The sequence below is a fragment of the Cyprinodon variegatus genome, unplaced genomic scaffold (genome assembly GCF_000732505.1).
Source record: "Cyprinodon variegatus isolate N-32 unplaced genomic scaffold, C_variegatus-1.0 Scaffold24, whole genome shotgun sequence".
NCBI lineage: Eukaryota > Metazoa > Chordata > Actinopteri > Cyprinodontiformes > Cyprinodontidae > Cyprinodon > Cyprinodon variegatus.
In genome coordinates, this window is record NW_015150477.1 from 104,954 (window position 1) to 129,371 (window position 24,418).

Sequence of the window (24,418 nt, forward strand, 5' to 3'; positions counted from 1 at the left end):
ATCTTCTTGTCAAATTTAGAGAACAAAGTAAAAGGAGCTTGATATAAAATATTTAATTTGATTTTTTTAGTTACCAACGAAACAAATATTTGCTCATGGGTAAGTCTCCTCAGCTGTAAGTGCTGTCAGTACACCGAGTTGAAACATCAAAGATGATTTGGATCTTTATTTTAAAATGCAAAAGGAAGGTTCTCCATTGGTACAATCTTCTTTATGGCTGTCTCATCCTTTCTTTTGAAGCACTCACAAATCCACAGCTAAATCTCCGGCAGGCTGAAAATGAGCTATCATCATTTTTGCTATTTTTGCAGCTCTACAGAAGATGGAGAGACGTAAATCTGCCTCACATTTTATTCTTCTGTAAACTAGTTTTTTGTTGTTTTTTTGGACTTCCTCCTCGCTGGCCTTGAGTTTGTAATCATGTGCGTTTTGAATGTTCTCTGTGTTTTGGATGTTTTGTTTTATTTAAAAAAAAAACCTGTTCAGTGATTATATGTGTATTTGCTTAATGACATTCTTTTGTTTTATTTTGCACAAGTAATAAGAAATGTGAATCGAGGTGAAATGGAGGAGATGTAAAACCAGAATAGAAAGATGACTTATAGCCCAGCCTCTGTGCTATTTTCAAACTACGCGCATGCAATCACAAGATACAGTAAATTGTTTTTGTCCCTCTTTGTAACAGCACCATCATTTGCATATTGCTTGAAGTAGAGGACCACTTGCGTTGCATTCGCTTCCTGTGTGGGCGACAAAGAAGCATTAATGGTATGTTATTCACAATGCTGAGGAAATAATTCTTTACATTTCTCTCAGCTAGTATCAGGGACAGGTTATTTCACGTGGGTGGGTGTGTTTTCATGTTGGAAACCTGTGATTACCTGCTATTCCTAGAATAACTTTCCATTAATTGCCTCTATATTTTGAGCAGTTGGATTCCCTAGACAGCTGCTTTTGTTTGTATTTGCTTCCTTTGCTACGTCAAGTCAAATGGTGTGAAAACTTCAGTATGCACAAATCAATATATGAGGGTATTAAATGTGTATAGCACACAGATATATGATCATTATGGGGCTTTTCCACTAAGTTTTAATACAGAGTATGATTATATTACTGCAAACAACAGATTATTTTGCTACAACAAACTATTAAGCATTATAGTGTAGATGAAGCACACAGATGAGACAATTTGCGGAAAGACAAACAGACAGACAGGCAGATAAATGGATTTAAGCATACCTTACCATAAAAACCATGTAAGCTTGCTCAGTTAATTCAGTTATATGAAATTAAGTTAAATTGAATTCAGTTCAGTTCTGTTCAATTCAAGTCTATTCTATTACATTTATTCAAGTCTAGTAAGTTTAAATCCATTCAGTGCAATTAATTAAATTCAAGTCATGTCAATTCAAAAATGATTTACTGATCTCAAAGTATTGTGGTACCCCATATGTTTTTTTTTCTTTTTGTGCATCCCTAAATAATTTAGATAGGGGTGTGCGTGTATAATAACCTGCAAAGAGCTTAATCGAGGTTGGGATATGATGTGTAATCCTTTGATCAGTGTGGATGAAAGGTAAATGGGATGGCAGTGTTCACTACAGCAGCTGATGCTCTCAGACATCCTCTCTTTTCCTATGGTTCATCGTTCCCCTGAACTGAGCCTCTGAGGCACTGAATCCTAAAACAAGCATGAAGGCGGCTCTAAAGGTTGAGGATGTAATAACAGCAGCAGGGGACACTGTGTGAATAATGATGGCAGACAGTTATTATACAGAAGCACAAGCAGGGTGCATGTTAGGTCAGCCGATATGATGCCTGGCTAAATTTTATATATGACCTTTTTACACCTGGCCTTCATTATTTCCCCCCGTTTACTACCTTAGAAAGTGGACATTATGGCCAGGATGTGGCCGAGCTGCCAGGAGAAATGAGTCATTATTAATAGGCTGTTTCACTCTGAGAACCTTCATCACATCCTCATATTTCTCTCTGTGATTCAGTCAGGCAAGGTGTGGGCAGACTTTTAAAATAACTTAATAAGAAGTAATGAAAGAAACTACTGTTATGATTACAATGACAAAATATGATGGAGGAGGTCAGAAAGAGCTGATTGGGTGGAAGACTCTTGATCGAGAACTGGTCTGCGGCTGTAAAACCGGAGTAAGGAAGCGAGTGATGGATAGGTGGACCATGCCAGGAAAAGATTAAATGAGATTGTCTTGGCGGAGGGAGAGAAAGATAGGACTGTTCAGCTTTCTCCCACACTGGCAAAGTTTCATCAGACTGAGAAGACTTGCTGTGCTCTGAGTCACAGCAGATGGGTAGTTCTGTCAAGTGCTAATGGAGGTGTGCAACTGCCTCTCTTGGTGGTAAACTAAACCAACAAGCTCTTAAGTCAAAATTCAATCTATTGTTTTTGAAGCTGTGGTCAAGAAACAAAAAGTTTATGACTATAAATAAAGATCCACAGCTCCATGTTTTAAAGGATAGGCTGCTTCGAGCATCACGGACTCCTGTTCTATATAAATATACAAAAAAAAAACAACAACTATGTATTAAATTACAGCATGCAAGAAGCCCAAAATAACAAAATGTACACCAGAAATCCACATTTCTATAGTCTATACATTTAACATAATGTTTTTAAGTTTATTTTTATCAAATTTTGTTTTTACCATAATAAGAAAATGTTTTCTTTTTTTTAACCATTGTATTAAAATTAAAGAGCTTGCCATTAATTGTCTCTTCCAGCGATAATCTTGGTTAATATCATGTATCTATCAATCCATGAAACATTTAAGTAACATTTTAAAATATAATATTTACAATAATTTTTATATTTTTTTCCCCATTTTATATTACTGTATCACCTGCTGATCCCAGTCTGGTAAAACTCTGGAAAAAAAAACCTATTGAGTCTTTTTAAACAGGATCTTAAATTCTTGGATATTTTTTTATTTTTAATTTTATCACTTTAATATATTAAATAGACTCAATTTGTTAAATGTTGAAAGCATAATGCTCTTCTCCTAACTGCTACTGCTGTTTTGAATTTTACATAAACTGCTCCATCTTCTCTAAAATAATTATTTCAGTTTTGTTCAGATCATTCAATCAGAAAATCTTGATTAGCTGCTAATTCAGATTTTACCATCCCGCTCAGATCCTCTGTGATTGGACACTCTCTTCTGTCTTTCACACAAACCTGCAACAACTATGGCACTCTCTCTTATGGCTAACACAATCGCTTCTGAGTTATTGAATTGGCCAATAATGTGTAGCTTTTAATTTTGGTATGAGTGAATTCAGCATGATGGATTACCTGTATGCTGGATTGGTGTGTGGTTGATTTAAAATGTTCATGTATGATGTGGTTGAGAACCAGTATGTAGCTTTTATTGTATGATTATAGTAGATTTTCTTACTATAATCTTTCTTACTGCAATTTCTATGGTGGAGAATGAATAGTTATGTGACTCGATTAATGGCTACAGATGGAAAATAACTGTCAAATCTGGTGCAGAGCATCCCGTCGTGTTTTCAGAATAATGAAAACATGAATATTCTATTAATGCTTGTCTCTCAGCCATCACTAAAGAGCTTATCCCTAATTGGACAGGCTGCCAGTCCGTTGCAGGTCAAAACAGACACCCTGAATAAACAACCATGCATACACAAACTATCATCTAAAGACAATTTAAACAGTCCAACAAACCTAAAAGTCACATTTTTGGACTTAGAGGAAGTCAGAGTACCCGGAGAGAACCCACTTATGCACAAGGAGAACATACAAACTCCATGCTTGCAACCACATCACTAGGCAGATATCACCACTTTAGTAAGCTGAATTATACATAACAGACAAAAGTATTCTTATTCCCGTGGAATGAAAACTACTAGCAAATAAAACGTCTGCTCATAGTAAACGATGTTACTTCTCCGCTGATTCATGTTGCTGCTGGTTATACAATAAAAATGCCATAATTACACTCCTTCCAGCAGTGCCATTAAGTGCTATTTATATTTCAGCTGTCTTGAGCATCAGTCTGGCATTCCTCTGTGAACAGCAGACACAGAGGTCGTGGCTGGAGGATGGTGCATTATGCATGGACAGCAGTAAGAGAATAGAAGTGGCCTCATTTAGCCAAAACACAGCACCAGAAAAACACCAGATGCCCTGTCTTCTGTCATGCGGGCCTAAATGAGTATCTGTACTGTGACTATATGCATGTTGTGTCAAAAAATGGGACAACCACGATGTGTAAAGACATTTTATTGAGGTAAGAAGCCAGACATTTACTGATGACACAAGACAAACATAGAATTCACATTTAGAAATCTTAGAGGTGTGTTACGACACAAACTCGACGCAGCGAAAGAAAAGAGGTGCTGGTGCGCATCAAGATTAACTGACCCCTTTACACAGTCCCCTGCATGGTTATTGATGCCTGTGCTCAAGATGTCTAAAAAGCATTAAAGTAAGACTATGTTTATTGCTCTTACACTAAAATAGAAAAGATAGAACTCTTCTTTAATGAAAGGTCTTTTTTTTCCTGGGTTGGGGTGTCAATTAAAGTTTTTCTTTTTTCTCCTAAAATGTTTTCCCCTAATTGTGCTTGTTATAGCCATGGGAAAAGGTTGACCATTGGAGGGTCAGGTTAACAAGTTCTGAGTTAATTTGCTCAGATATTTTAGAAATTATAGAACTGAGAGCCATTATAAACCACTACTGTGATCTGGCAGAGGCCCAATTTTAATTTTTTAGAAATTAAAATGGGAAATTTAACTGTCAGTTATCTTTTTCAGCTTAACAAGGTTCCCAAGGTTTATAGAATAGGGATACATCCACAGCATTACTGATCCTCCACCATCCTTGATAGTGAGCATTAAGCCCCTTTTTTTATTTTATTCTTACCATCTCATACATATTAAAGAAACTTCAAAAAGGTATTCAGTATTTAGATTATTTAATGATCGTTTAATCATTTAAGGATTCTTTTGGAGACTTTGTGGCATCAGATTATACAGTTTATTTAGCCCATCTTAGTTATTATTGCAAAGAAGCCAAAATCAACATTTTCTCATACTCCCATTTTTCGGTATACTTTAACTATTGTTATGACCACTGAAATGGGTCAGAATGGCTTATACTGACCCATATTAGAGTAAATAATGATGATAAGTCTTCAGTTGCCTTAATCTGGAATCTAGAAACTGTTGGGAATGCCATTATTTTATCTTTGTCATTAAAAAAAGGATTCATTCGTAGAATGGAATAACTCTCATTTAGGAATTAATATTCTTAAAGTAAAAGCGTACTCTTTTCATTGTAAACTGTAGAACCAATGAACTGCAATATATGCTATAATAATAATATTCTGATAATGATATTTTAAGGCTTTTTATCCATCTTTCACAGGGTAATAATGACTGAAGACGATGCTGCAGCTATTCTATGTTATTGAGGCTTTTTGATGAAGACACAAATTGAAAACCTGGCGAGTCTTATGGGAACGTTCAATATGGTTTGATGACTAAAATGTTGAAAATTCCTACATAAAGCTACTTTTACCTTTTAAAGGCCAAAACATGGATTTTTATTACTTATATTGGCTACTATGATTTTCTACTTCAAGCAGAAGGAGGTGTGGCAGAGGAAATGCATCAAATTTGTTGCAATATGAATACAATAATAACAATAGATGTCTAAACTATCCAAAGTATGCCGGGTTACAAGGAAGGAATGTGCTCACTGTATGCCACAGCTGACTAGTCTCATCAATAGCAAGAGGACAGGAAAGGTCAAACTGGGAGGAGAGGAAGTCAGGCTGACATTTGATCAATGAATGAATGTTACCTCAGTGCAAGTTGACTCATAACGGTTCAACGATCCTGTCATCTCTTTTCCTGCATCGCCTCCTCCTCTGAACTGTCAGAGAAACTTAGACTCTGTCACAGCCAGAGAGATCCTTAAAATGTTGCTGTTCTTATTTTCAGGAACACTGGCTGCAGATCGGTTTTATTCCCTGTTGTTTTCATCTGCAGAGAATGTGTTAAAAAACGCCGGACAGGACTTGTAACGCACGCTGCGGCGACTTGAGAGAGTCTCAGCAGGCGGCAACCTTCCAGTCCACAGCGAGCTGGTGTGTGAAAACAGGAGAACAGCGTCTTCCGCTTTGAACTTCCACACTTGTTGACACCTTTTTCTTCGTGCTCTCTGCTCTCATCAAGCTCAAAACGGAGACTGCTCCTTCTAAATGATCTGGTTCTTTCAACAAACTTCCTTTGATTTTTTTTCTTATTCCACAGAGACACCCAAACATTTACACACTGCTTTTAAAAGCCAGGGCTTTGTGATAAAAAAAAAAAAACAGACCATGACAAATTGCTTCCAAACCTTTTCAACAAAAACATGAGGTGCTATTACCTGCCTGCAAAAATATGCAGACCTTGATGCAAATATTTTGTTGAAGCGTGATGAATTTCTGCATTAACTTTTTTTTTCTGGTATGCATTGTACCTTCGATATGTAAGGAGCAGATGCCCGATTTTGAACCTGATTTAAAATTTGATTATTATAATTTTTTAACTATGGTTTCCTTTGCAAAAGGTTTATCAACAAAATTTCGATTAAATGTGTAATTTATGCAAATTACAGTTATGCAACCAGGTTATTGCACCTTTTTATTTTTAAGTTGATCTGATTTTCAGATAAACTGTACAAGCTAAATGTCATAGTATAACAGGGGTGTATACCGTATACAGACAACCACTGAAGCACAGACAATTACTGCAAAATGGCTGCATAAAATGATTGGGTACCATCATCTTACACCAGTTGTTTTTAAAGCAATCTTTCAAAGTTCAAGCAGGTTATTGAACATTGAGTTGCAGCTGCTACCCGTTACGTGTTTAAGGGTTTCACATTAAAACTTAAAAGATGATGAATTATGTTCAAATCCTATTATAGATACTACCACACTTTGAAAAGTCTGTAAAATACAAATTTGAGAATTTAGACAAGATGCTTGAAGCCTTACATTTTCCTGTAAAACTGATTCTGCATTTTTATATTTATTGGTTTACTGTCTAATGCAGGCTTAAAGTTTGCACAACCTCCTCCAATCTCAGCCGGAAGTTGCTCTTGTGGCAGTGTTGCTTTCAATAGATGGCAGTGGTCGTTTCTTGCAAAGAGTCTCTAGTTGCAGTAGCAGTACAATATAACAACCCTCAGGGGGGGAAAAAGCCCTGAAATGAGCAGATAGTGATGAGACACACAGAGTGGGTAGAAGCAAGAAAAGGACACTGACACAACCATGATGTTCCCATAACAAGATTCATCCTCCTCCCACAGTTGGAAAAAGTGTTTTTGACGAGCAAAACGAAATCTGATCCAAACGTTTAAAGCCAGATTGACCTCTGCTTCCCTTTGTCTTAACATAGAGCGCCTCTCATCTTTAGGAGCAGGACATCGGTCGACGAATTCTCTCAGAAAACATGTTTATCGAGGAGGGTGGTGTGCAGGTGTTTCTGTGCAACTGCAGAGGCTTAGATGGTCATTTCTCCAGAGAGAGGACAGAGTGTGGTGCTGAAAGTTTAAAGCGTAGAAGGGAAATAAAGTTCAGATCTCCTCTATGGAGTCGGCTGGAACCAGGCCCCTCTTCTTGCCACTGCTCAGCTTCAGAAACGCTTCTCCATCTTCTCTCTTCCCAACACAAATCTAAAAGGAGGGGAGGGAAGGAAAATTAACCATACAGATATAGGGATATCCTTCTGGTTCTGATATTGCTAAATTAGAGTGATCTTTTAGAGTCACAATGAGGATAATGTGGTGTATATACCCTCATCAGATGTGATATTATTATGTATTCACTCTTCAGGTCAATCACAGAAGGTCAGATCCATTATTCTAGTTTGAAGGTAAGATGTTTATCATTCGGTGCACACAGATCTGCAGACCTTGAGCTTTGATAAACATCCATCTAGAATTTCTCTATCATCTTCATTTTTCTTTTGAAGAAAACCACAAAGCGGATTCATTTTATAAATTATCTTGTGTAGTTGCAGTTATTTCTAACATAACCCAGTTTACTATGAATGTTTTCACATTTTATGTATACTTATAAGTGTCGTATTTGTGCTTTAAAGACCTTCTTGGTAAAGATGACTAAGTATCATCAATCAATGGGTAATTGAATGATTATAAGTCACATCCGGTTACTGAGTGTCATTTTACTGGTTCACAATCTGTGATATTTGTCCTTCTGGTTGTAGCAGAGAAAGGGATTTTTATCCATGCCTACATTGGACTAAACGTGTGGCCTCGCTTTCCTTCCATTGCTCTTCACACCTGAAGTCGTAATAATTTTCTTTATAATGTTATAATGCATCAGTATCTCTACTGATCTGAAACTGAGGAAGAAGGAATAATACAGATGAATTTAAATTTTATCAAATATTCATTACTTAATACAATTAAATACAAATGAGCTGAATTGCTAAACACTTTAAACACCTTTTTCCATTAGTAGTTAATGTTAATTTATAAGTCTTAAAATAATGTGCCCACATCTCTGAGTCATAATAAATTGATTCACAGAGAGAGAGAGAGAAAAAAGAAAACATCAAGTCTTTCCAAATATCCTCCTGAGAAGAAAAACTATTTAACATTGAGACGAGATATCTATTAACCTGTTAGACATTACTTAGGTGTTTTTTTTTAAAACATGCTCACTGGGATAAGACTTATGTTTGCACAGTGTTTTTTTCAGCAAAGTTGTGAGAATGTTTCGGCACCAAGGGTAAAGCTGTTAGGTTCTTATGGGCCAAAAAAATATATTAAGTGAAAGTGAAAAAAAAAACAAGTAGTCTGATTAATTTAGAAGATTTATCTGTAATTCACGCAAAATCCAAAATATATTCTCATACTCCTGGCTTTTAAAAAGAAAGGACATCTTGGCAGAATAATCAAAAGCCAACTGATTAACTAAAATAAACATCTACTGAAAACTGTTACTATGTCTGATTTAAATCGTATTGATCCAGTGGAAAAACATAGACGAGCAACTTAAGTTTATTCAAATACTACGGATTCAGACTTGGACTGCCTTTATAGTCATGTAAAAAAAGGAAGGTATCGTTAAGAGATAAAAAGTATATAGCAATAACTAGTCCAACTTCACATATACCGTACTATTACCCACCCTAGACACCCACTCATGTTTATTAAAGAACATCAAGAAATTGCACTGTGTTCAGTTTGTTAATCACAGTGGAACAAGAACATATATGTGTCACTCTTTATTCAAAAATACTTGCTGTTCGTTGACTTTGTCTGTCAGCAAATTTCTTATCATTCCAAGTGATATTAATGGTTCTTGGGTTGAATTTTGGAAAGCCCTGAATAACAGGAACTAAAAAAAATGATCTTATTTATTTATTTTTCAAAAACTTCTAATGAGTGAGGTCTAACATCGGATTTGTTTTACTTGTCTTACTTAAAGTTGGCAGCTGTATAGAATAGCCTTACTCTGCTCTGTTATGGTCCAAAGCTGATGTTTGCTTCAAAGAGCAAAAAAACAGATCCCACAATAAAATAAAGACATAAACGTGGAAATCAGACCAGAACAAACCATTTAATGGGTTTTAAGACAATTTCACTTTACGATATATTTTTTAATCCAGATATTTCACCAATTATATTCTATTTCTATAATAGTTAAGTTCTGAGTGCAGGGATTTAATGTTTAATTGTTAGGTTTTGGTTACCTAAATTATTAGATATAGCCCAATAATGGATCTATGGTGTGCACTTACATACGTACATGAGTACTTTGGGTTGCTCCCTCATTCAGGGGTCGCCACAGAATTACATCTTCCACACTGACTTAGATTTTTTATGCCCTCGTATTAAAGACAAAAACTTAAGCCTCTACACCACAGAGGGACTTGAGGAAAATGTTATTAAACAACTAATGTTGTGATTGTTTAGTTTCTTCTTAGTGCATTATGCTTAGTGTAGATTGATTGTGCTTTGGCATTGTGGGCAAAAACAGATTAATGTCGAATTTTTCCAGAATGGTTGAAAACTTACCGCTCCACCATGTGAAGGCTGTGTAAATGCTCTATGTAATTGTTTATAATGCCTACATATTTGCTAAAGTTTGCAGCTGATCAACTGAAGCAGAGCTGGATTTGCTGTACATTTGGGGTAATGAGAAACTAATACACAAGAGGAGCTCAAGGAAATCAAAGACAAGTGTAAGCAAATAAGAATATCATTACTCTGAACATTACCTGGGACTCCCTCACTGCCATGTGTCCCCTTTCTCTATTGCCAGGAACCCCCTGGACGACCCGCCAGACCCGCTCTCCTGGTCGGACCCTTTGAACAAAGTTGGCAGGGAAAAAGCCAACTCTGTCACCACTTTTCCCCTAAAAAAACACAAAAACATAACTTGTCATAACCATCATAGGCTGAACTCACACTCAGTGACACAAACATGATGTTATGTCTTGAAGGAAATGATTAGTCAGGTTAAATACTCATTAATATCATTTGTCATATCATGTGTCTCTAAATTTAAATGACTAGGGTAAAAAAAAAAAATTATGCAATTACTAATAACTAAAGTTATTCTGCAATCCCTGAATCTTCCATTGAAGTCTGACGTATTGCTCAACAACATTTTAATAAATGAAACTAAATGAATTGGTCCAGTATGAATACTCAAATATATTTTTTTCTGGAAAGGAATAGTTGCTTTTATTAATACTTACTGTCTTGTAACTGTAACTATTTAATTGAATTACTAAAACCTTTAGGTCAAAATTGATTAAAAGCCACCATAACTGCTACTTGATCTCTCATAAACGCAATAACACAATACATTAGAAAAGTGTGGATGCAGCTTATTCGATGTGATGAAAACTCTGTATTTCTACAATACAGAGACTCACTTGTGGCAAAAAAAAGCTTCTTATTTGCATTCATCTATACCAATATATCTGTTTATTAACTTAATATTTAAAGTTTGGGTCTCTGAGTCTTTTAATCTTCTACTTTCCTTTATTTTACTGCAATCCCTCCAAACGTTTTGAAGATTTTATTGCTAAGCTGAAAAATAGAAATAATTCTACAAAAGCCTCTTAAGATCAGATTTATGGAGGTTTTGAAATTGTTCAGTCAAATTGTTTGGATTGTTGGAACAATCGACAATTGCTCCCTTCTTTAATTTCTACGATCCTGAGTGGCTGTCAGCTTCTGCTTAGCTATTTGGATTTTTTAACATTCAAATTCAAACCTCATAGGATGCAGTAATAAATCACAAAGGCAGAAATAAAAACATGAATACTTATTTCTCATGTATTCAAACTAAAATTAGAACAACTGATTATTTTAGATCAGGATCGATGCAAAGTGATGGAAAATTGATGAGATTCAAGTAACAATATTTCAATGTATATTGCAGACTGCCTCAGGTGCAGCCATGTTTATTGGGTGATTTACAAACCATGCATTAGTAATGAACAGATGATTCACAAATTATCCATAATTTAAAGATGCCTTTGCCGTAAATGTTTTGTCAGATTTTTTTTAGGCTGCTGCTGGATATGTGGCTACTTAAGCAGAATGTGAAGCAAAAACAAATCTGCTGTTGAAAAGTACACAGACTCTATATATTATTTAGACTAAATCTGAATCTGTCTTTTTGTCCGGAGCTGAAACACAAATACAAAGACACACAAACTCAGACATTAATTTTTTTTTTTTTCCCATCGGGAGCGAGTGAAGCTCATTACTGACTCAATAAACACCTTGTTGATGCTGAAACACAAGTCAGGTTCATTATGCTAAAGTCTTTTGGTAATTTTCAGAGGAAATTATGTTCTATTTCAGAAAGTGGCTGCCTGCATGTCTATGAAAAATGGAGCAGGTGTTACGTACTAAAGATTTGATTTGCAGATCTGAATTAGCACATTTGCACAATAAATGCGCATTCATAAACCTTTTTGGACACACAAAAAAAAAAAAACTCTGAGATACATAAGCAAGTGAACACACACACACACCTTCCACCACTCCTCATTAGAGTCGTCTGTGACCTGCACCCGATCCCCAGGACTAAAAGGAGAAAAAAACAAGAGACTTTGTTTTTTAAAAGATATATAAATGGAGAGGTGATTGAGATGAAGAAAAGGGGGAGAGGGACGCAAGACAGTGATACATAACAGGCAGGAGGCAACAAGAGAGCACAGAAAAACAGAAATACGAACCAAGCTTAAGCACAAAAGATAACATTATCTAAGTAGCGACAAAAAGCTGTAGTACCCATGGTAACAACGCCACGGCTGTTAAAACGTGCCTCCGTCTTTGTGTCTTTTTGGAAAGGTTACAAAGAGGCTGACATGGGAGTCATAAGGTCTTCCTGTTGGACTCTGTTGTCTCTGCCACAGCGCTGATTAAAACTGCAGCAGACCAAACCTAGGCTTTTTTTTTATTGTGCTGCTGGGTTTGAGAGACCCTTTCTACACAACAGACGATGTAGACAACAGTCACTGTCCTAGATAACCAAGCAGACGGTACACCCAGTCGCTTGTCTGTACCTATATTTTCTTGGGTGTCAGCTGTAAATGTGACCAAATCAACACACTCACAGCCTTAACACTAGGAATAAACCCATATTGTTCCTAAAACAGTGGATTAGGCCTCATTTATTGAAAATATTTTTGAAGCTATTGCTAAGAGGCTAAGAACTTTCTTTTAAAATCTGCTGATGACATTTTGAAGTAAGAGTCAACGGTGGGATTAACCTACTTTAAATGATGGCAAATACCAGCTTTGCTTGAAGGCAGGTGATAAAAAATCTTTAATATTTATTCTAAGTCAGATATTGGCTTCACATTTACAGTAACTACTTTATATTTTCATTATCCCTCTTCACCTTCACATCAGTGTTTGTAAAAGCTTTTCCTGACTTAATCTACCTTATTTAATTTTGTGTTTTTGGTCTAGAGGAAACCAATGTCCTCTAGCTTTGTTTTTCAATATAGAGACGTTTCAGGTAGATATTTCCTCAAAAGGGATTCAACACTAATTCCTCCTCATAACGTAAGGCAAATGCAAAAACCAATGACCTCTAAGTTTTAAAATGATCTTTGGCACAATACAGACATACTGGTCACCTGACCTTGGAGAACTTAAAGAAAAGTACAGATAAAGCAAGAGAGAGTGAGAATATTAAGACATTTAAAAACAAATACAGATATTTTAAGATAAATTCTAAGGCACACAGCAAGTGAAGAACAGTCAGCAAAAGCAAAGTAATTGCTTAATTGAATCACCTTTTAAGTGAAATTTCATTTTCTTAAAACAATCATAGTTTTTTTTTTTATTATTTGTAAATCTTACCTATGTTTTTCTAAATTGCATAACAATATGGATTGCTAATTAAATAAGAAGTTTTTCTGCTTAGATTGATTCTTTAAGACTGATAAGAAAATAACTGTTGTAATGACCTTTGCGCTGATGACTTGCCTGATTACTAATTTCATTCACCTGCCTAGTTCTGTCCCGTTTCTCATTACTGCTCATCTGTGTCACCTGTTCCCGCCTCTATTTAAACTGCCTTCTTCCAGTCAGCAGTACCAGATTATTCGAGCCCTTGGTGAGAGTCTTCTGGAGAATAAAAGTGTGTTCAGAATACCTGATCCTGAACTGTTCTGCTTCGGACCTCAGATCCTGCCTGTTCCCATTCTGATCTGTTTGCCTGACCTGTCTTCAGACTCCTGCTGGATTCTGCCTGTTGACCAAACCTGGAACTCATTCCTGACCCCGTCCTGGATTTTCCTTTGGTACCTCGTTGTATCTCTGATCTTCTGGCCTGGACTCCTGAGCACCTCCTCGAAACTGGTTTTGGTTTCGCCCTATTGATTATCCTGCCTTCCTTTATATGCTCGGATCTGATCTCTTTTCTATTCTTCGGCCTCTGAGGCTTCAACGCCAGGGACTCCCTGGGCAGCCGACCGACTGAAACCTACCTCATCCTGTGAGCACAGACTGAACTTTAAGACCAGATGTTCTTGCCTTAGACACCCCAGCTGTTCGCTGCAGATCCATTATTTTTAAATAAACACGTTTAGATATATGATACAGTCTGCTTGAGTTTGCTTGGGTTCTCTGTTCAGAGCCTTGACAACAACTAAGATTGTTAAGGCATAAATATAAGGTTTTTTTTTAAGAATGAACAGTATTTAATTCAGAAAGTTCAAATAAAGCTGATCTACTTTAAATGTTTGTATTTAATGTTTTCTCGTCTGCAGAGAAAGAGGAAGTTTATTTTCCTATGATAACTAGAGTAAAAATGGAGCACTGTCATAACCACTGGTTAAGATTTCTATCTTTCCAAGTCCTAAGGGAATTGCATCTGCCTTTCTTTAAATTCTGTACTCATCTACAGAATCACAGATGTCTCTTAACAGTCTTGAAGTGCTGCCTTTGTGAAAGCTGTCCTCTAACTGACAATACACTCTCATAAGATCCTCACATCACAAGGTCTGTCCTTAATCTTCTGATCCTTCATCTGACAGAACTCCTACATTGATACTTGCCCTTTAGCAGCAGCAAGAATATATTCCTTTCCTATATATATGCTTGTATTCATTGCAGTTTCCTGTCGGCCTCGTTTTAATTTCTTAGTTACTCTCCTTCATGCTTCCCCCTGAAAGGGATGCAGCTGATTTAAACTACCTCTACGAGGAAACAACCCTGGCATCCAAGTTTATAATTAGTTGTCCTTAGGGGGAGCCCAACATTGTCCTCTACAGATGGCTGGGACATTTTATTCCAAAAGAATAACCGCAGGGCTAAATAACAGGGAGAACTCTGACAAAAGCAAAACACGCCTCCACACAAACGCATATACCAACACTTGCGGATATATGGACATAAAAAAGATTTATTTCTGGCTTTTACTCACTGTAGTTCCAGGTCGTTCTGCTCCTGAGGCAGGAACCTGTAGAGCGCTACATAGGTGTGGATGGAGTGGACTTCGATGCGCTTGGGCAACTGGGGGGGATTATTTCAGGTCATGAGACAGAAATAAAAATGCTGGGTATAAAACATCAAAGGTGGACCTTCAGATAACAGCTGATTTAACAGAGCATTACCTTTGCACTGCTGTCCTCTGCAAGAATCTCAGCTTGCTCACTGCTCTGCTCCACCTCCTTCTCCATCTCTTTCTCTGGGACAGCGGTGTCTGGAAGGGTCGAGAGGATTTCTTTGAAGGAAGTAAAAGGAAACACACTGAAAACCATGCTTTTTTATTTATTTTTTTTTTTAAGCAAACATTAAATGTCTCTCTTGCACAGTCAGTCACACACAGGTAACAAAGCAGACATTGACCCATGCATACAGCACATATCCACATACACACAGCAGTGTTTACCCCCTGTTTCTTGTGTTATCTCCTCCTCCATGCTGCACTGTCTCTCCTCCCTCTCTTCACCTCCCTCCCCCTTGAAGAGGGAAATAAAGAGGAAACAATAAAATGTTAGCACCAAGATGACGGAAAGGAGTTTTTTTTTTTTTTTTACCAGATGTAAAATCAGGTTGTTTTCAACCATTGAGAATATTATTTTCCTAATTATCTTACAATTATTACACTGTCAGAAATTGCCCATTTGCATGTTAGCGGGACACATTAATATCACTTTACTGCAATGCATCTCTTATTGCAAACAGAATGTCTGACCTTTTATTTAAATCACTTTTTAATCCTACATTTTTGTGCTAGACCAACATTAAGTAGTTTATAATTATACGGTGGAAAAAAAGAAATGTAAAATGAATTTTCAAAGGTATTGCTAACAAGAAAATATGAGGAGTATGCCCAATATTCATAAATAATCAAGCTGAATCAGACTGGATAGAGAGATTGTCTAATAATCAGCTTTAAAAATGATTCCCAAAGATTGAAAGGTGTATTTTTGTCATTCAGATTTTAAACATGCTTTTATTAAACAATTCCCTTGTAGCCTTAGCTGCATATTTTGGGGTTTGTTTGTGCTTGATGGTGAACCGCTACCCTGATTATTATTTGCCATGTTATCAAACTAGGCCATCAAATAAATCTCAATATCTGACAAAGTTAGTCTACATAAACACACAAAAAAATGATGGGTTTCCAAAAAAAAAAAAAAAATCTATTGAAAAATCTATGAATTTTATTATAATTTTCTACCTTTTGCTTCAGTTTCAAAAGCCACACTCTCTCCTAACTACCATCAGACCTGTACCTTCAACACATTGTTCATACCAAGCCACAATAAAAGTTTAAAACAGTTCAAAAAGCATAATATCAAGACATTTTTGGAAAGGATTTTAAAGCCTAAGGCTTTGGAATTTTAAATAATTTACAAATGGAGAAAAGATAAAACAGCGCCAAACCATCACTGCACTTAAATCAGGTGTATTTACCCTTAATTTGAGTAAGTAAATGAGGCAGTTTGCCAATGAAATGAATATTTTTACTCTTAAAATAAGATAATTAGATACTATGCACTTGAAATAATACTATGTAATTGTTTTTTATTATTATTAGTTTAAGTGTAAATTGTCTTTTTCCATTAGCAAAATGTCTCGTTTACCTCCTCAATCCAAGAACAAATACACTTATTTTAGGAAAAAATGACTTATCCAGATTTCAATTTTTTCCAGTGTGGTGTGGCCAACAGACCCAAAATTACTCAGAGAACACTGACAACTCATCTAAAAGGTAACAGAACCCAGAGGAACATGTGAAGCACTGCAGATTCCACCTGAATTCATTAGTTATGAACAACTTAACAATAAAAAAAAAGAATATGGCATCCATTGAGGTGTTCCATGGCCAGCTGACCAAAAATTATCACAATGGTGTATCCTATACATGCTAAAAATGTCTTCATCATACTGAAAACCTTTGACAAAAGTCTTCAATGGACTGAGGAGAAAAACATGGAACTTTTAAAGTGTTATCTCCTCAATATGTCTACTATAAAATGTTATTCTTTCAGAAGAAAAAAATCTTAACCGACTCTAAAGTTAAATCTGTTTATTTTAGAGGGACATTTTAGGGCTGCTTTCCTGCTTCTGCACCTGAAAAACCTGCTTTAACCGAAGGAGCTCCTAAAATTTACTACCCTACAGTAAAATCCTACCACAAATCCAACTCTGAAAAGGTTTGGAGGCATTGTACTTAAATAAAACAGAAGCACTTAGCCATTCACTGGAAAAATCCTCTAGTGCAGCTAAATATAAAAAAAACACCTCATAAAAAAGATAAGAAGAGCTTCTCTGCACCATATTTGTAGTCATTGCACATGTTTGGTTCATTCATTCATGCTGTTTTTACCGTCAATGCGGCACAGTCAGTTATTAGGCCTAGTGAGTTGTTATTTGTTACATAGGGTCATGTTGGTTTGGATAGACTTTTCCCTTTATCAACTAAATTATTAACTTCTTGCACCTTATTCGTTAGTGCAGAGTGAGAGGGTTGCAAGTACCCGGTACGATCCCCACAGCCTGCACTCTGTGTCCCTGAGCAAGACCCCACACTGCTCCCCGGGCGCCACACAATGGCAGCCCACTGCTCCCCAAAAAGATGGGTTAAATGCAGTGGGGAATTTCTGCAGTGTGAGATCAATAAAGTTTAATTTTTATTGTTATTATTCAGGTTGTCTTTGGCAGAAATTAAAACTTGTTTTATGATTAGAAAAAATTTAAATATGACAAATACCCAAACACCTTTCACAGCCCTGCATTGCTGAAGGTTGGTTGGACAAGAAGATGCAGTGGTGATCCAGTAACGTGGAGAAAAGGATAAGTGTAGACATCTGGTGCAAACAGCATATATTAACAAAAAAAAACAAAACAAAACAATAAAAAAATGACATTGGACTTCTTAGAGATGAAATGTAACCAATACATGAAAAAAAGAAAGCACATATTAAGCAAACAAAACTGGAGCGAAGCAGACAAAAATAAACAGAAAAAGCAACATTAAACCAAACAGAACAAGAGACGAACAATAACAACAACTCAAAATTCTAACCATGTTAATTTTTTTTTAAATTTTTCCTTTTTTAAGTCGTATTTGGCTTTTTGAAATATTATTTATTGATTATTTAAACATTATATGAAGCTTAAAAAAATGTGTTAAGCTCAGTAAAAGTTGGCAGTCTAGTAAATTTATTATATCCCCATACATGCCCTCAGTACCTGGTCAGGCAGTCAGTAGACTGGGGTCATCAAACCCATTTTTATGTCTAAAACACACATTGAACTGTCTTCCACCCACATCGACAGGGTAATGATGCCGTACCAAGCTGCGTGTTGGTGATTCTGATAAACTGCCAAAACTGGAACGGCTCATCTGTGCCAAGGACGTCCCGTAGCGCAAGGCAGCATACACGGGGTCTACACGCATCCGCGCAGCCTCTGAAACCACACACACACACATGCACACGCAAATATTTATGACTGAGTAAAAATCACACACATAAATTATTAATTAACTCCAGGCTTTTGCTGCAGGCATGCCACAATTAGGATGAGACGCTGAGATAATGCTGTACATCACAGCTTTTGTGCCTGTGAGAATCTGGAGGAAGCGGGCTAAATATAACAGCGGTAATGCAGTCAGCCCTGGACCAAAGTGACCCACTTTACATCTGAAAGTACACAGCAGCCAAAAGTTAAGAAGACATCAAGACATTCTAATACCTTCACTGAGTCTTAGTTTAAGGGCTTTGATATATCTGGAGCTGCAGTAGAGTACAAAGAGAATAAGATAAGATATTTAAAATATGGAAATCCCTTTAAAGTCTTCATCTCTGTGTTGCATGTAGACTCCAGTGCTCAGTACTACAGCAGCATATTTTAGGTTAAGAATTCGATTTTCTGCTCTCTTTTCCATCCAGCTCAACACAAGCGGAATGGAGGGCACAAGGATTTTAGCACGTATGCTTCTGCACAAGTGTATAAGTTTGTGCTAGATGACACAGAAAGAATTTACAATTCCATTAAAAATTTAGTATTTCTTATCTCTTGTAAGGAATAAAAGGTTTTTGAGATAGAAATCTATTTTTATAGAATTTTTTTTCACTCCGATTGCAAAAAAAAAACACATTTGAGTGTAAAAATATATTATTGAGAGAGCTTTTTCCCCTGGAAAATAAATTCATCAGTTTATATTTTTATTTATTTCATGACAAAATATTTTCTCTTCACTCTAAAAAAAAACATCAGTTTTTGGAGTCAGTGTGAAAATGTGTTCTCTCCAAAATATTTCTTTTACTTTCAATTTCTTTTTTCCATTTTCAGCTCCCTTTTTCCTCCAATTTAATAAAAACACAACAATTACTCCATGCCAAGGTTGATTGAAAAAAAAAAAGTGGTAAAGAACAGTTTAGTTTAACAGTATTGGACAATTGTGTTTTTCATTTTTTTTATTATTGTCACTGTAACAGTTTATTTATTTGATTGAGTAACCAAAATTGTGCCACATTTTAGGATCTTTTGTGAGAGTTGGGTTTATTGATTATCACAACAGAGAAACTAATGTACTGCTTTCTTTGTGACTTCAAAATAAGATTCAGGAACACAACCTTCAGGGTTTCATTTGCAAACCTTCTTTGATATTTGTGTACCATAATATATGGGAGTACATGGCTGTAATCCTATAACACTGAACAATCGTGCATGGTAGACAGCTCTTTCTAGGATGGAGTTCATTTTCATGGCATTAAATACCACAAGATCTAACTAGAGTCCTAATTATGATATTATAGCAATTTTCAGTAACATGAGATCTGTATTTCAGCAAATATCAAGACATTTTAAGCATAACAGACTGAAGAGTCAGCAGGCCCTGGTAAAGTCCCAGCTTTAATGCTGCAGGTTGTTTGTATCCTGATGGATGTACAAAAAGTCCCAGCATGAGATCCTGAGCTAATCAGCATACAGTAATGTTGCTTATTTCACAAGAGATGAAGCACTACAAGAGCTTCTAGTGGTGTAACAACATATCGAGACATGAGGTCTTGTGATAATAAAACACAGAAAAATGTCTTGCCAAACTGCAGTCTGTCTAGCAATGCCTCCAGCCAATTGCTGTCAGTGTGCGGCTTTGACGGATGGATATCCAAGGAACTGACATGAGGTATTGAACTCTTATAAGTACCTTGGTGTGCACCTGGACAATAAGCTGGATTGAAACCAACAATGGTGTTTACACTGACGGCCAGAGCAGATTTTTTTATGTGCATTTCTGGGGAAGGGCTCCTGAAGACTTTTTTGACTCAGTGGTGGCATAAACATAACTTTTTGGTGTTTTCTGTTATAACAGCAGCTGACAACAGCTGAGAGGAAGCAGTCAGTTAAGCTCATCAGGAAGGCTTTTTTATGCAGAGATGCTCCCTTAAATGAGGTCAAGTGATGAGAGACAAAAGAGCGTTGGAAAAATTAACATAAGTCTTAGACAATATCTTGGAATACATGCATGGCATTGTGGCAGAACTGCAGAGCTCATTCAGTGACAAACTGAACATAAGTGAACAAAGGAAAGTTATTGTAGGTCCTTCCTCCTTCCTATTTCATTTGCAGTTTCAATATTCATAAGAATTTTTATTTTTTAGAGTTATGTGATTCTTTGGTTGCACGTTTAACCTGTGTTGCACATTTAATCTACTTGTATATGGAGAGTTAAATGTACAGTATGGTGGCTGAGAGGTGCAAAGGCACTGCAAATGCATAAAGGTGCAGCAAAAAAAAGGACAACAAACACAAAAATGACATCAGCAAACAAAAACTAGCCTAAGACACAAAACACATACAAGGGGAAAATCCTGCTAAATACCTGCTGTTACAGAGAATATAAAACAGCAAAGTGCAAACATGCTGCAAACACAAAACCTGCTGCAAACGAATGAATGATGCCAACCAACAAACACACAACATATGCAAAGGAAAAAATGCTGCAAGTAGCAAGAACATAGTAAGTTAATTCCGAAAAGTTAAAAAAAACTAATCGACTAGACTTTGTTTCCAAGTTTGAAGATGTTTGGTTTCCCATCGAGGAAGCTTTTTCAATTCAAAATGTCAGAAATAGCGTTGAGTTTGAGGCTTTATAGAGTGGACAAAAAACAAAGCCTTGCTTTGGCTTAGAAAGCATGCAAATTTAACCGGACGAATGGGTCCATCCCATTGGAATGGGGGTCATTTGGGTTAATTTTTAGCCCACAATACCAGATACCAGTCTATGTCTCTGAAAAGGGGGCGGTCGATAGATGGAATTGTTGGCCTGGCTGAACCGGGGAACAGAACACCTCACCTGTTAAAGTCAAAAGCCAAAACAAGCCTTTGTTTTTGTTTTGTTTTTTGACTTTTTTGGAATGACTATGACCTGGATGACTGAGAATGTTCACCAGCAAACTGCAAGTTAAGAAAAGCTGAAAACAAGCTCCAGAAAACAGAAGAGCTCCAGACCACTAGGTTGAGAATATCAATCACTCACATGGGACCAGACATAAACGGGATGCTCTGGGAGATAAAGTGTTTAAAAAGATTTAAAGGTCAATCTAACTTTTTTCTTACCTCCAAATGTTATCTGGGCAGTTATCCCATTTACGTGTTTTCAAGGGTTCTGGTCCAAAGGCATTAATTTGTAGTAATATCTTTTTTTCTGGGCCCATATGAGTGGAAAATTGCCTCCTCCTAGTTGTCTGGAGCACTTTCACTATGCGTAAAAAGTTCGCAGCTCTCTTTAACATGGAATTGTTTTTGCTACTATTTATGTGCATTGCAACAATATTTTTCATAGTTATATATTTTATATATTTGTGTGTTATTCTACTTTCAGTGTTTCGAGCCTAATTTTTGACATTGCAGTTCATTTTGTAACCGCTGCCCTTTGATGGATTTGCAACACGTTTGCATCTTTTGACCACCTAAAGCACCTTATAAATAGGATACAATTAGATAAAAAGATATATTGCAAAATAAATAGATGTAAATGTGACATCAATAAACAAGTTCAAGTTTTAATACAACATGTGCCATTAAATGTCCCAGACATTCACAGTAAAGTAGTAAGTAAGAAGTTGGAGTGTAGGAAAGTAGATTTTTCAAATTGACATGTAATTATTTTAAAACCAAGGGCCAATGAAGGACTTTTCCATTCTATCTGAAAGAATGTAAATATAAGGTAGAATCATTTTATTAATGTAAGTGATTTCAAGGTCAAATTAAGTCAAACTTCAAAAGATTAGTGTAGGAGGAATATCATTCAATGAAATATTTTCTTAGGGCTTCACAGTGGAACAATTGTTAGCACTGCTGCCTTTAAGCAAGAAGGTTCTGGGTTCAATTCCGGGCCAGTTTGAATGGTTGTTTGTCCTGTTTGTCTCTATGTTGCCCTGCAATAGCCTGGCAACCTATCCAAGGTGTACCCTGCCTCTTGCCAATTGACGGCTGGAGATAGGCATCAGTAAACCCAGAAAATGTGTGGATGAACGATTTTCTCAAAAATATCCAATTATATCGCTGTCTTGCCTTTCTCATCTCAGAGTATAAACCTTTATAAGAGAAAAACCTGTATTAAAGACATCTTTAAGAAGATGGTCACAGGAAGCTGAAGAAGCCGTGCAAGGTTGTTTTGAGGCTAGAGACTAGGAAATACTCTGTCAGCCACATGGAGAGGACATCAATACCAGGACTGAGTGTGAGTGACTGACTTTAGACAGTTCTTTCCAGGTAACAATATCCGCACCAGAACAGTTAAACACTTCACCAATAATAAACCCTGGATCGACAGTGATCAGAAGGAACCACAAAACAAGACAAAATAATATTTAGAAAGGGAGACAGAGATTATTGAGTATACAAAAACAACATTAGGTCAGGATAAGAAAAAGTAATGAGACGCAGAGGAAAAAATTAGAGCTCCAGTAGAACAATATAAGAGAGTAGTGGTCAGGGATTATAGGCTTTAAGCTGAAGGAGGATCAGACAGATGGAAGTCTGGACAGAGACAACAAACTAAATACATTCGTCAAAATGTTCAGTTCAGGGACAAGCTTAGCATCATTTTCTCCTGCCTACAGTCAAACTGACCAATTCCTCCCTCATTTGACCCAAAAATTCCCTCTTTCAACTAAAATATGTTATCTCCCATTTCTGCCATAGACCCTCCTGCATCTATGTATTTATCTTCAACCCATTCAGAAGATGCCCCCCCTTTCCACCTGTCTGTCTCTAGAAGTCAAGTGAAGAGGCAGCTGGAGAGACTGAATCACAGATCCAGATGTTGTCAGCCCCAGAGTCCTAAAGGCCTGGGCAGAGCAGTCAGTGGGATTCTAAACATGCTTCAACCTTAGACTGACCCAGGAGACAGTTTCAATGATGTAGTAGACCTGTTGTCTTGTTCCAGTACCAAATAAAAAAAAGAAATTTCTTCATAAAATGAAGAAAATTATGCACAACAGTGAGCATTCTCTTGGGTTTGGAGGCAACATCTTCAAAATGGTCAGTGCATAAACAGTCTGCCTAATATGGATGGAAATTTCTTCTATGTAGCCTATTTATCGAAGGCTCTTGACATGTTTCACTTTGAAGAAGTGGCCTAAAAGAAAACCCCATCATATTTTGAGGGGCCAAAAAAAAAAAAAATGATTTGGACGACTAAACCATCTTGATCGTGAACTCATCCACTCAGTGGCTCCTTTCAAATTGTGCGTCCTCATGAGAAAGCGCTATCTGAATAGTGCTGTCAGTAAGGAAAGTGATAGGGATATGTCAATATCAATTATTTAAAACAAAGCTTGTGATCTGTGAAAGCTCCACTGAATTCATACAAAACAAGTAAATTAAGATTTCTTCAGAATATGTCACTTATGTTTCCAATTTGCAATGCATGTGGGTGAAAAGAGACCCATAGTTTAAAAAATATTCCATGAAAAATTCAACAACTTGCTGTGGCTTAGAAGCATGTGTGCTAACTTTGAAGCTCTGGAGTTTTAAATAGTTTAGTGTATTGGGAGGAGGAAAGTAGACAATTTTTGGGAGAACCTTTTCTTTTACAGTGCCATCATTATTTTGTTTCTTTTTCTCATTTTAGAAATGACATCTACACTTGATAGCTACGGTCTAACACCCCAAATCTCATCCATAGTGGTAAATTAATCATTAGCTGAAGTTTGGCTGATGTAATTGAAAGTCAGGTCCTGCTGGTGTAAATATAATTGTGTAGAAGACAAAACTGAGTTAATCTTCAGTATGCATAGCACAGAATAGAATAGAATGGATTATATTAAGATCAGGTTTTTAGAGCAACATTTGCATAGAACTTGTGTAACTTTTTCTTGAGTAAATCTGCAA

At 36.5% G+C, this 24,418-nt stretch overlaps 1 protein-coding gene across 3 annotated transcripts in view; it reads right to left on the bottom strand.

The window, feature by feature from the left end:
- Positions 1 to 5,529: 5,529 nt before the first annotated feature.
- The window catches only part of LOC107096816 (SH3 and cysteine-rich domain-containing protein 2-like), a 44,663-nt gene continuing 25,774 nt past the window's right edge, over positions 5,530 to 24,418 (bottom strand). The window contains exons 6-12 of one of the 3 annotated variants that reach the window (XM_015393673.1): positions 18,366 to 18,481; positions 15,450 to 15,519; positions 15,172 to 15,281; positions 14,982 to 15,070; positions 12,076 to 12,127; positions 10,300 to 10,437; positions 5,530 to 7,723 (exon numbers count right to left, since the gene is read on the bottom strand). In XM_015393673.1, the coding sequence (XP_015249159.1) occupies positions 7,625 to 7,723; positions 10,300 to 10,437; positions 12,076 to 12,127; positions 14,982 to 15,070; positions 15,172 to 15,281; positions 15,450 to 15,519; positions 18,366 to 18,481 (674 nt within the window). In that variant the 3' untranslated portion in view covers positions 5,530 to 7,624. The remainder of the gene's footprint in view (positions 7,724 to 10,299; positions 10,438 to 12,075; positions 12,128 to 14,981; positions 15,071 to 15,171; positions 15,282 to 15,449; positions 15,520 to 18,365; positions 18,482 to 24,418) is intronic. The other 2 variants (XM_015393683.1, XM_015393692.1) reach the window with 2 other exon arrangements.